At 40.3% G+C, this 13,599-nt stretch overlaps 1 protein-coding gene across 1 annotated transcript in view; it reads right to left on the minus strand.

The window, feature by feature from the left end:
- Positions 1-310: 310 nt before the first annotated feature.
- Positions 311-13,599, minus strand: part of TEX2 (testis expressed 2) — a 33,648-nt gene continuing 20,359 nt past the window's right edge. Inside the window, exons 8-12 of the mRNA XM_075830576.1 lie at positions 12,306-12,438; positions 3,271-3,411; positions 2,615-2,827; positions 2,274-2,394; positions 311-1,425 (exon numbers count right to left, since the gene is read on the minus strand). Coding sequence (XP_075686691.1) covers positions 1,315-1,425; positions 2,274-2,394; positions 2,615-2,827; positions 3,271-3,411; positions 12,306-12,438 — 719 coding nt within the window. The 3' untranslated portion in view covers positions 311-1,314. The remainder of the gene's footprint in view (positions 1,426-2,273; positions 2,395-2,614; positions 2,828-3,270; positions 3,412-12,305; positions 12,439-13,599) is intronic.

The following is a 13,599-nucleotide window of genomic DNA, read 5'->3' on the forward strand; positions in this document are numbered from 1 at the left end:
CAAGGTAGCCATGATCCCAAGCGCCATAGCAAGGAAGATCTCTTTCTACCCTACAGTCTCCAAGTTGCCGAATATGTACTACATAGGTAAATCACAGGTTAAAGGGATTGTCCAGTTTGGACAACCCGATCCAAAGCCCCTCATAGGGTCCCCCCTATTCGCTATAAAAAGGGATCACCCTCTGGAAGACCTGGTTGGTCCATTGATTTCAATATGAAGAGTGTAATGACGGTACGCTGCTACTAGCGACGAAAGGACTGCACCGAGATGGAGGAACACATAACACGACGAGATTTGTTTTATTGGACAAAATGATATTTTATTGCTTGAGCTCCCTATTATTCAAAGTTCCAAAATCAAACTAATCTTGAAGTTTTTCCATTACATACAAAGGAGGTAGCCATTTTATGGGATGGAGAAAAAACAAACACGGACATCATTGACACTAATTCTAAGCACACAGGTTCCTGTGTGAATATTTCATAGAGCCGCAGTTGCTCCTCAGCAACATTGCCCAATATTAGAAGGACCTGACACAAGATTCTAGAAAGAGCCCCCAAAAAATCTAAGAACACTGCCGACGGGTCATGCTCTATAGAATGCTGCCCTATAGGGATAGACACCCTCATAACCCAAACGGGGCCTTTTGAGGTAACAGAGGGGAGTCCCCAGAGGCGTAACTTCAATCTCTGGGGCCCCGATGCAAAATCTATAACTGGGCCCCAACCACCCATATATCATTTATAATACTTGTGTCTTCTTATGCGGCTGAGGGGCTTTTGGACCCCTGGGGCTGTGTGCGACTGCGACCATTGCACCTCCTATAGCTACGGCCCTGGGAGTCCCCTATTCGGACCCCCTTTCTATCTAGAAGACTGGGGTCATCCATTAAAACCAATGGGTGCTCATTGATTTTAACGGGAACCGTGTCATGTGACTCCAACGCTGTGGGGGAAAGGAGCATTTACCACCTTGGTCTCCGGCGATCAGCTTAACAATGGAGAGAGGGGTTGTCTATGTCCCTCCAAAGGAATCTGAACAAAAAATGGCTGCCACCGCTGTCGTGGTCGCGCGATGTCCAATCCAGTACCGTAGCGGTACCTATAAAAGACAGAGAGTCTACGGTCCATCTTATCTGCAGGTCATCTATTGGGGGATAGGCTTCCATGGAAGGATCTTCCTCTGATCATCTCTATCTACTTGATCCCATGTACGGTTTGAGATCCTCGCGCGGGGCCTACAGTAGATCATGCATTTCGGTTCTGTCCAGATATTAGTATTTGACTGTAGGACCATGCAGGGTCTTGTATTTATTCACAATGGTACTGGTATTGACTGGTCAGTCTGTGGCTGCCTGGACGGATCCAGACCTGACTGCATGATCGGAAATAATAAGTCGTCCATGTTTGGCATCACTAAAATTTTCTGCGAAAATAAAAAAAATACATAAATTGATATCAATGAACAATGGGAAATATCATTCATCAATATAAAAGTTCCTTCTATTTAACCATTACATCTGATTCCGGGAAAGTTGGGTGACAAACAATATGGCCACTCCCATAGGGATTGTCAGCAATTTCCTGTTTCAGTTCTGAATGACAAATGTACTGAGAGCAGTTTAGCTTTTCAGGAATGAGGGAAAGCTGGGTGTGGGAGATACTGAAAATAATTTTTGACTGTATTTTCAGATTCTAAAAGTATTTAAGTGGTATTGTGATTAACAAAGCAGGAAATAATTTCTTAAAGGGAATGTTCACATTTGACCAAACTAATTGCTAGGTCAAATATTCTGTGCTAATTAAAATTTTAATAGTCGGAGCTCCATTTTCTGATAAAGATCTCCAAATCCCTGCTAAGACTCAAATTATAAAATTCCTGCTGCCTTAGGCCACCACTAGGGGGTGCTTAGGAGCTTACTGCATTATTGATCTCAATAATTATACTGTATGCAGTAAGCTACCCCTAGTGGTGACTGCAGGAAGCCAGAATTTTATCATTTAACGCTATAAAGGGTATTTGGAGCTCTTTATTAAAAAACAGAAAACTCTCTCGCCGCTATAAAATGATATTAAGAAATTAATCAGTGCAGAGTTTTAGATTTATTTAGATAGAAAAAACGGTCAATAGTAATTTGCTCGCCATATGCCGCTTACTTGTTATATGGGCAAGAATCGGGCCGGGTAGGGAGGGGCGTAAATTACCATTACCATGGTGGATTGTGGGTACTCCTAGTTTAAGTGAAATGATCTCCTTTGGGGCATTACAAGTACCTGGAACTCATCTTGCAGCTTCTTCTCGATCCACTCCGTCACGTGTATAAATGTCACTTCCCTCTCCCCCAGCTTCGGACGAACCTTCATCTCCACGCGTGGTGGCGCCCGGAAGCTGTACCTAAAACATGGAGCAGCGAATGATGACATAACAGGAATCTGGGAAAGCTGAGTGGCAGCGTATACTGGACTTGTAATGGCGGCCATTTTGGTTGCCACCCAGCTTTCCCAGGAAAGGATATAAGTAAGAAACAATTGAATAGAATTTTTAAGAACTTGTCAGAAGAGGCGACTTGCGGACTTCTGGGATGACGATTTTTATAACGTATTGAAGCAGTTACCATATGCGGTCAGTAGGTGGTGGGGGGATGTTCACCGTCAGCGTCCCCTCCAGCTCCTGCACCTCCACAGTCAGCAGCAGGCGGGTGTTGGACACCTCTTCTATCTTCCTCTTGATGTACTCGTTCTCTGTGGCTCTCTGAAAATATCGAGACTTGGCGATTTTATCTACAAATCGCAAGATCCGGCGACTGGTGCTGTTTCCTCCTGTAAAACTGTAGAAAAATATTCAAGGATTTCAAAGCCTTCATCCAAATAGCTACAAACCCTCAAGTCAAATTGCTCAAAAATTACATATCTGTCTCTGGTAAAGCTGTGTGATAACCAATACGGTCAACATTCAGCTTTCCAAGGCTCCTGAATGGCACGTTTATCTAGCTATGTGGTGAGCAGTTCATGTATCACTTCATATCTAAGTAGATTTGCCATTCACGACCCCCTAGCAAATCAAACAGCGGACATATGAGTTGCCACCCAGCTTTTCCAGAAACAGAAGAGGACGAATTAAGAGCCTATGCTGTTTTTTTTGTGGGATACAATTTTTAATGCAGTGTTCTCCAACCTGTGGCTCTTCAGGTGTTGCAAAACTAAAACTCCCATCATGCCGTGACAGAGTGCGGCATGATGGGATATGAAGGTGGTTTATAATTGACGGCACCTTTCAGCATTATTGGGGTTGGCTCTGTCGACCGAGATTCCTGGTGTCTCTGTGATGGTAATCTCTTCATCTTCTGATGAGCCGGCACTTGAAGACTCCTCATCACTGTCTGTGAAGATCTTGGCTCTTGGCATCTTTGCCCTGAAAAATGCCCAAAGGAAAATGTGATAATTTGTTCATTATCACTGCCACCTAGAGGCTAGGAGAGGGTATTACATGCAATACAAAAACTATAGAAAAATACAAAAAGTAAAAAAGAAATAATAATAATCAAATAAAAAAATGCTACGTTTTCTTGCTAACGTGTTATTTGTAGCAGCAAAGGAACGCCATCAATGACATGACGTTAGACCGGATCGGATACTGATCATTTTTAATGATAGGGCCCGTTCTTCAAAATGCACAGGGTACAGAGGCAAAGCAATTTCTCTTCATTATCTAACTGAATGCTGCCTCCTTACTTAGCAATAAGATGATATACCTACACAGACAGCCGACAGAAGCAATACTGCACTTCAGATGTAGCAGAGCTGAGTTTGTCATCTGCCATAGATCGAAGTAATATCATGATGTGCTAGCTGTGTTTTTACATAGGACTGCGAATAAAACTCATGTATTATGTTAAAAGAACTGTCTGTTGCCCTTTAAGACATTTTTATGTAATAGAGGGACCTGTAATATGAAAAGGGGATTTCCAAATCACATGACCCCCTAAAATAGCATTTCCACCTAAAATAAAAATCACCAATAAACAGAAGCCCATGAGATGTTCTCCCCACTCAAGTTTTTTAAAATTCTCCCCTGTCATTTGGTTTCTCATGCTCACCAACTGCTTAGTGCACAGTTCTAAATTTTTCCCCTAATGCCTCCCCCTTTATATAGGACACACACCAAACTACGGTATGTATATCACAAATAGTATATGACCCCCTACATCGCACCTTTGAATGAATATAGACCCAGACCCCTAAACAATTACAAAACCGAGAACTGACCCCCTAAATATAGACTTCAGGCTAGACCACCTAAACTAATACAGGCCCAAGAACAGACCCCTAAACTAATACAGACTCCAGACCTTCCCCTAAACTAATACAGACCCCAGACCAGACCCCTAAACTAATACAGACCCCAGACCAGACCCCTAATCTAATGCAGACTCCAGACCTTCCCCTAAACTAATACAGATCCCAGACCAGACCCCTAAACTAATACAGACCTCCAGACCAGACCCCTAAACTAATACAGACCCCAGACCAGACCCCTAAACTAATACAGACCCCAGACCAGACCCCTAAACTAATACAGACCTCCAGACCTTCCCCTAAACTAATACAGACCCCAGACCAGACCCCTAAACTAATACAGACCCCAGACTAAACCCCTAAACTAATACAGACCCCCTAAAGGTCCTGCTCCTAAAGTAATACAGACACCAGACCAGACCCCATAAATATAGACACTAGGCCAGACCTCGTAAAGTAATACAGACCCCAGACCAAACCCCCTAAACTAATACAGAACCCAAGACCAAACCCCCTAAACTAATACAGACCCCAGACCAAACCCCCTAAACTAATACAGAACCCAAGACCAAACCCCCTAAACTAATACAGAACCCAAGACCAAACCCCCTAAACTAATACAGAACCCAAGACCAAACCCCCTAAACTAATACAGAACCCAAGACCAAACCCCCTAAACTAATACAGACCCCAGACCAGACCCCCTAAACTGATACAGACCCCATACCAGACCCCTAAACTAATATAGATCCCAAACCAGTCTCCCTAAACTGATACAGTTCCCCCCCAAAGGTCCTGCCCCTAAAGTAATACAGACCCTAGATCAGACCCCCTAAACTAATACAGACCCTAGATCAGACCCCCTAAACTAATACAGACCCCCAGACCAGACCCCCTAATCTAATACAGACCCCACACCAGTCCCCCTAAACTGATCAAGGCTCCAGACCAAGACACTAACCTAATACTGACCCCAGACCAAACCCCCTAAACTAATACAGACCCCAGACCTCCTAAACGGATACAGACCCCAGACCCAACCCCTAAAATACAGACCCCAGACCCCCTTAAATACAAACCTCAAACTCCTGTAAAGTAATACAGACCTCAGACCAGCTGATACTCAGCTCTCCCTGTTCCTGCGTACCTCAACGTCCCGATGCCGACCCTGCTGTCAGGAGGTTGTCTACAGTGACGCCCAGGAGTGAAGGAGGAACGGGGAGAGATGAGGTTTTTGTCAGAACGTAGGGCACCAGGGGGATCCATCTGCTCTTTTGGGAGTCTAAGGCCCTGTTCACATTGAGTTTTGTGCAGCGGAAACCGCAGCAAAAAACGCGGCAAAAAACGGGCGAAATTGGTGGAGGTGTTTTTTTTCCGCGAGCAAAAAAAACGCTCGTGGGAAAAATAAGCGACATGCCCTATCTTGAGGCGTTTTCCGCATTCAAAACCCCAATGAAATCAATGGGAGATGGAAATAAACTTGTTTTTTTGCCGCGATTTTTGCCGCGTTATTTGACGCGTTTTTTGGCAAAAAACGCTCGTGGTTTCTCCCTTTGTCTGTTGAAGACATAGGTAAAGAAAACCGCCTTTAAAAACACGGCAAAACCCGCGTCAAAAATTGCGTCAAAAAACGCATGTGGTGCAAAACCACTTAAAAAAACGGAGCTGCTTTTCCAGGCAGAATTTTCTGCCTGCAAAAAACTCAGTGTGAACAAACCCTAGAGGTCTCCTCTTTTTTTCCGGGAGTCTCCCAAAAATTCTTCCCTACCTCTTCAACACTCGGAGAGATAAATCTGCGGGTTATACTTTGATACTTTGCCTGCCCCTATGTTGCTGCGGCTTCCTTTACACATTTTTTTTGGTTGCGCTTTTTCTGGCTGTTTTAGTACCTGCCTTTGTACTTTTTTGGTGTTGTTTTTCACATTGCAAATCATGCAATTCTTTGCAACACATGATTTATTCTAAAAACACCTAAGAAACGGCTGAAGAGAACTTTATAAAACATGAAGGAAGAGAACAACAACAAGAACAAGAACAACAACAACAACAACAACAACAACAAGAAGGGTCTATTATATTATATATATTACTGAGGAGTTTTTGATTTAAGGTGGAAATGCCCTTTAGGTATAAAAGGTATAAAAAGCAGCCTAAAGTGTTAAATGGCAAATCCAGCTCTACTACATCTGAAGACGTTTCACAAGGAGTGTTTTTGCTGTGTCTTCTGCACATGTTGCTATATTGGGCGACCTCATGTGACAGGTGCGGTCGCCCCCCCCTGTGTTTGGGGGTCACGGGGTAAAGCCTATTCCAGCACTACTCTTAATTATCCCTTTTCCTGCTGAATCAGGCGGTTCCTCAGCTCTGCATTGTTCTCGACCTGACAAGGCGCTACTTCCAGCCTCTTCACAGTCTCTTTACACTTCCCAATTTACATTCTCTCGACAAAAAGCTAAGAACACGAGTGACATTACCCACGCCTGCCATAGTCAACAGCTGCCGCCTGCACCAGGGCGCAGAATTCATTGCTAGGATGCTCCTTTAACTATTAAAGTGACAGAATTTATTTGTTAATGATCTGACCAATTTGACACTGTCAGGATCGATCAATGATTGGCTGACGTATTTTTAGGGTCTTGAGCAGTTCAGCTTTCTAGGAATTGACAGGAGTTTTCCACTGATGCACTTTTGTGACATGCCAATCAGAAGTATCCAGAGAGCCCTGCCACTCGGACTCACTGATCCTGAGAGAAAGAGAGTGTGCATTTGTGGTTTTGTGGAGCTGTGCATCAGTGGGACTGTTGAGCTGTGCACCAGTGGGACTGTGTATCAGTGGAACTGTGGAGCTGTGCACTAGTAGGGCTGTGTACCAGTAGAACTGTTGAGCTGTGCACCAGTGGGACTGTGTATCAGTGGGACTGTGGAGCTGTGCACCAGTGGAACTGTGTATCAGTGGAACTGTGGAGCTGTGCACTAGTAGGGCTGTGTACCAGTAGGACTGTGGAGCTGTGCAGTAGTAGGACTGTGCATCAGTTGGACTGTAAGGGTATGTTCACACGCACTAATTACGGACGTAATTCGGGAGTTTTTGCCCCGAATTACGTCCAAAAATAGCGCCTCAATAGCGTTCACAAACATCTGCCCATTGAAAGCAATGGGCAGACGTTTGTCTGTTCACACGAGGCGTATATTTACGCGCCACTGTCAAATGACGGCGCGTAAATAGACGCCCGCATCAAAGAAGTGACCTGTCACTTCTTTGGCCGTATTTGGAGCCGTTATTCATTGACTCCAATGAATAGCAGCGCCAAATACCTTCCGTAATGGACGCGGCGTTCAAGCGCCTGCACATGCCGTTACGGCTGAAATTACGGGGATGTTTTCAGGCGGAAACATCCCCGTAATTTCAGCCGTTACGGACGCTGTCGTGTGAACATACCCTAAAGCTGTGCACCAGTGGGACTGTGTATAAGTGGGACTGTGGAGCTGTGCACCAGTGGGACTGTGTATAAGTGGGACTGTGGAGCTGTGCACCAGTTGGACTGTGTATAAGTGGGACTGTGGTGCACCAGTGGGACTGTGTATAAGTGGGACTGTATTGCTGTTGACTCATCATATTGTGGAGCAGTGCACACGTTGAATTGTAGAGTTACGCATCAGTCAGACTGTAGAGATAGATTTGTTTATAAACTCAGCTCTATAATGTAGATTAGACTGTAGACCTAGATTTGTATATAAGCTCAGTTCTATAATGTAGATTAGACTGTAGAACTAGATTTGTATATAAGCTCAGCTCTATCATGTAGATCAGACTGTAGAACTAGATTTGTATATAAGGTCAGCTCTATAATGTAGATTAGACTGTAGAACTAGATTTGTATATAAACTCAGCTCTATAATGTAGATTAGACTGTAGAACTAGATATGTATATAAGCTCAGCTCTATAATGTAGATCAGACTGTAGAACTAGATTTGTATATAAGCTCAGCTCTATAATGTAGATTAGACTGTAGAACTAGATTTGTATGTAAGGTCAGCTCTATCATGTAGATTAGACTGTAGAACTAGATTTGTATATAAGCTCAGCTCTATAATGTAGATCAGACTGTAGAACTAGATTTGTATATAAGGTCAGCTCTATAATGTAGATTAGACTGTAGAACTAGATTTGTATATAAGCTCAGCTCTATAATGTAGAATAGACTGTAGAACTAGATTTGTATATAAGCTCAGCTCTATAATATTAGACTGTAGAACTAGATTTGTATATAAGGTCAGCTCTATCATGTAGATTAGACTGTAGAACTAGATTTGTATATAAGCTCAGCTCTATCATGTAGATTAGACTGTAGAACTAGATTTGTATATAAGGTCAGCTCTATAATGTAGATTAGACTGTAGAACTAGATTTGTATATAAGGTCAGCTCTATCATGTAGATTAGACTGTAGAACTAGATTTGTATATAAGCTCAGCTCTATAATGTAGATTAGACTGTAGAACTAGATTTGTATATAAGGTCAGCTCTATCATGTAGATTAGACTGTAGAACTAGATTTGTATATAAACTCAGCTCTATCATGTAGATTAGACTGTAGAACTAGATTTGTATATAAGGTCAGCTCTATAATGTAGATTAGACTGTAGAACTAGATTTGTATATAAGGTCAGCTCTATCATGTAGATTAGACTGTAGAACTAGATTTGTATATAAGGTCAGCTCTATCATGTAGATTAGACTATAGAACTAGATTTGTATATAAGCTCAGCTCTATAAAGTAGATTAGACTGTAGAACTAGATTTGTATATAAGGTCAGCTCTATCATGTAGATTAGACTGTAGAACTAGATTTGTATATAAGGTCAGCTCTATAATGTAGATTAGACTGTAGAACTAGATTTGTATATAAGGTCAGCTCTATCATGTAGATTAGACTGTAGAACTAGATTTGTATATAAGCTCAGCTCTATAATGTAGATTAGACTGTAGAATTAGATTTGTATATAAGCTCAGCTCTATCATGTAGATTAGACTGTAGAACTAGATTTGTATATAAGGTCAGCTCTATCATGTAGATTAGACTGTAGAACTAGATTTGTATATAAGCTCAGCTCTATAATGTAGATCAGACTGTAGAACTAGATTTGTATATAAGCTCAGCTCTATAATGTAGATTAGACTGTAGAACTAGATTTGTATATAAGCTCAGCTCTATAATGTAGATTAGACTGTAGAATTAGATTTGTATATAAGCTCAGCTCTATCATGTAGATCAGACTGTAGAACTAGATTTGTATATAAGCTCAGCTCTATCATGTAGATCAGACTGTAGAACTAGATTTGTATATAAGCTCAGCTCTATCATGTAGATAAGACTGTAGAACTAGATTTGTATATAAGCTCAGCTCTATAATGTAGCTTAGACTGTCACAGTACTATTTTCGCTTTAACTGAGTTATTTGGGGACGATGGTATTAAATCCAAGCTTAGTAGGAAGATCCCTCGGATGCTGCGTACAATGTGCATGAGACCTATAAGAGTCTGTCTCACATGAGTGAAATAACTATTATATTGACCAATCACTGGACATCTGAACTATGTACTCAGCGTGACAAGGGTTAACTGCAGGACGATCCGCACATCTGTGAACTTCGTATGCCCTAATTAAAATGAGATGGAGCAGAAGGTCTAATTAAGCCGACGAGCACCATCTAATTAATTCCAGAAAATTAAACCTTCTACAATCCAGTGTTTAAAGTGTCTGTGTGAGCAAAAACCGCAGTGACAGGTCTTATTAACTTTGTGAAGAGATTACGTAACGACACGGGGGAGGGGCAGGACATGATAGAAACACTGCAGACCCCCCGCCATAGAGAATAGATCAGTTGAGGGGCTGTCTGCTTATGAAGAGCCATTTTCATACCCCATATTAGCGAATGGTGAGTTGATAGAGGGGGGGGGGGGGGGGTCTTCACTCGTAATCTTTATTTAGCCGGAGAGGAGAGCAGCCACCTGGAGTATCTCTCTCTGGAGGACCCCGTACATCCGTGCATTACACCGACAGTCCACTGCTTTCAATTGGCACTATGTAATTCTCCATTTCTCCTGTGGTGGCGCTACAGGGGAATTTAACACTTGCTGACGGCTCCTGCACAGATTACAGCCAATCGCTGGTTACCCTGCAGGGGAACAGCCTGTGATCGTCTTATTGCCAGCAAACCCTTCTGACCAAAGTGTTATAGTATTACAGTAGTTATATTCTTGTGTATAGGGGGCAGTATTATAGTAGTTATATTCTTGTATATAGGGGCAGTATTATAGTAGTTATATTCTTGTATATAGGGGGCAGTATTATAGTAGTTATATTCTTGTATATAGGGGCAGTATTATAGTAGTTATATTCTTGTACATAGGGGGCAGTATTATAGTCGTTATATTCTTGTATATAGTGCGCAGTATTATAGTAGTTATATTCTTGTATATAGAGGCAGTATTATAGTAGTTATATTCTTGTATATAGGAGCAGTATTATAGTAGTTATATTCTTGTATATAGAGGCAGTATTATAGTAGTTATATTCTTGTATATAGGAGCAGTATTATAGTAGTTATATTCTTGTATATAGGGGCAGTATTATAGTAGTTATATTCTTGTATATAGGGGCAGTATTATAGTAGTTATAGTCTTGTATATAGGGGGCAGTATTATAGTAGTTATATTTTTGTATATAGGGGGCAGTATTATAGTAGTTATATTCTTGTATATAGGAGAAGTATTATAGTAGTTATATTCTTCTTTATAGGGGGCAGTATTATAGTTGTTATATTCTTGTATATAGGGGTAGTATTATAGTAGTTATATTCTTGTATATAGGGGTAGTATTATAGTAGTTATATTCTTGTATATAGAGGGCAGTATTATAGTAGTTATATTCTTGTATATAGGGGGCAGTATTATAGTAGTTATATTCTTGTATATAGGGGGCAGTATTATAGTAGTTATATTCTTGTATATAGGAGCAGTATTATAGTAGTTATATTCTTGTATATAGGGGCAGTATTATAGTAGTTATATTCTTGTATATAGGGAGCAGTATTATAGTAGTTATATTCTTGTATATAGGGAGCAGTATTATAGTAGTTATATTCTTGTATATAGGAGCAGTATTATAGTAGTTATATTCTTGTATATAGGGGCAGTATTATAGTAGTTATATTCTTGTATATAGGAGCAGTATTATAGTAGTTATATTCTTGTATATAGAGGCAGTATTATAGTAGTTATATTCTTGTATATAGGAGCAGTATTATAGTAGTTATTTTCTTGTATATAGGAGGCAGTATTATAGTAGATATGTTCTTGTATATAGGGGGCAGTATTATAGTAGTTATATTCTTCTACATAGGAGCAGTATTATAGTAGTTATATTCTTGTATATAGGGGGCAGTATTATAGTAGTTATATTCTTGTATACAGGGGGTGCAGTATTATAGTAGTTATATTCTTGTATATAGGAGGCAGTATTATAGTACTTATATTCTTGTATATAGGAGCAGTATTATAGTACTTATATTCTTGTATATAGGAGGCAGTATTATAGTAGTTATATTCTTGTATACAGGGGGTGCAGTATTATAGTAGTTATATTCTTGTACATAGGGGGTATTATTATAGTAGTTATATTCTTGTATATAGGGGGCAGCATTATAGTTGTTATATTCTTGTACATAGGGGGCAGTATTATAGTAGTTATATTTTTGTACATAGGGACCAGTATTATTGTTCAAATGTATGTCTATGAGTTCCATTGGCTATGAGCAAGAACATTCATGTTCGAAACGCGTAAGCTGTAACATGCCTTACCTGTGTCCTCCTTGGATTTTTTTAAGATGACCAAATAAAGCTCTTTTTATATTTTATGGATGTGCTGAGGAACTTCCTTTATTCTTACATTGCATTATTGTTCAAATACTTACTGAATGCAATAAAGTGATGGTTTGAGAACTCACCGATGTCTCCTGTTGTCAAATGATTTACCCTCATTCACTGTCGTCTCCTTTCTCAGCCTGGATAGATTCATCTTTGTCTCTAATGTTACTTGTAAAGATCCGCTGTAAGTCACATCCATATCCATCCATAACCCTGAGGGAAAAAACAAACATATGGTGCATACTTATAGGCGTATAATCGTAGAATAGATGATAAATGCTCACTATTTTGAAGTATAGAAGAACTAGATAAGTCTACGTCTCTCCCTGCTGGTCAAAATTGGTACTGCATTTATTCCTGATGTATGGTAATAGATTTTAAGAACTTTTTTTTAAATGTCATTATGGCAAGCCAGAAGATTAAAATCTGGGGGTCAGAGTAATGCACATCTCTGAGCACTGCCAAATACGCTTTGGTGCTTCACAGAGTGCTATGAGCCCTTTTGATTAGAACTCTCCCTAGTGGTGGCTGCATGCAGACAAAATTTTATAATTTGAAGCATGTGAAGAAAAACTGGTGATTTGGAGCTCTTTATCAAAGAAACAGAGTTTAAAGCCCTTATAAAATGAATCAACTTTTAATTATGGACCTATTTAAATGGCCAAAGAAAAAAAAAGTGATAGATGCAGTATTTTTGGTGGAATTCCCCTTTAAGGCCTTATTCATAGGGCGCTAAAAAAAACTAAGTGTAAATGCATCAAAAACGCTAGCTGTTTTGCAAAGCGCTTTTTAAAGTACAGGCGTTTTTAATGCGTTTTTTTGTCGTGTTTCTTTATGCAATTTTGTCGCGTTATTTGGCGTGTAATTAGGACTTCTATTGAGTATGGGAATTAGGCACGTTTTCGGAGCATTTTATGTGCCAAGAATTGACATGATTAGACCTTTTTTTACACTACACGTTTTTTTAAACACACGTGCGTAAAAAAAAAGCGCGTCGTATCCACAACAACGCGTTTTCCTATTGATGTCAATGGGAGGCCTAAAGCATGCATTTTTGACGTGTTTTTGACGTGAAACGCGGCAAAAATGCATCAAAAAAACGGAGTGTGAACAAGGCCTTAGGAAAATAAATCTCAGGATATGGAATGAGAAGGCTGTGTAATACAATGAACAACATAAATGTCAAATATACAAATTTTAATTTCTATACTATTAACTAAAAAACAACCAAAATCCTTGCTACCTTTCTAGCTCCTGCCTGACACAAGTACCATGGTTTTCCATCCCATGTAATCTTATAGCAAATGAAGCTGATCAGGGGTTAACAGTACTTCACAGTAGATGTTCATAATCCTGAGCTTAGTCTTCAGCCTG

This window comes from Rhinoderma darwinii, chromosome 6, assembly GCF_050947455.1.
Source record: "Rhinoderma darwinii isolate aRhiDar2 chromosome 6, aRhiDar2.hap1, whole genome shotgun sequence".
Lineage (NCBI taxonomy): Eukaryota > Metazoa > Chordata > Amphibia > Anura > Rhinodermatidae > Rhinoderma > Rhinoderma darwinii.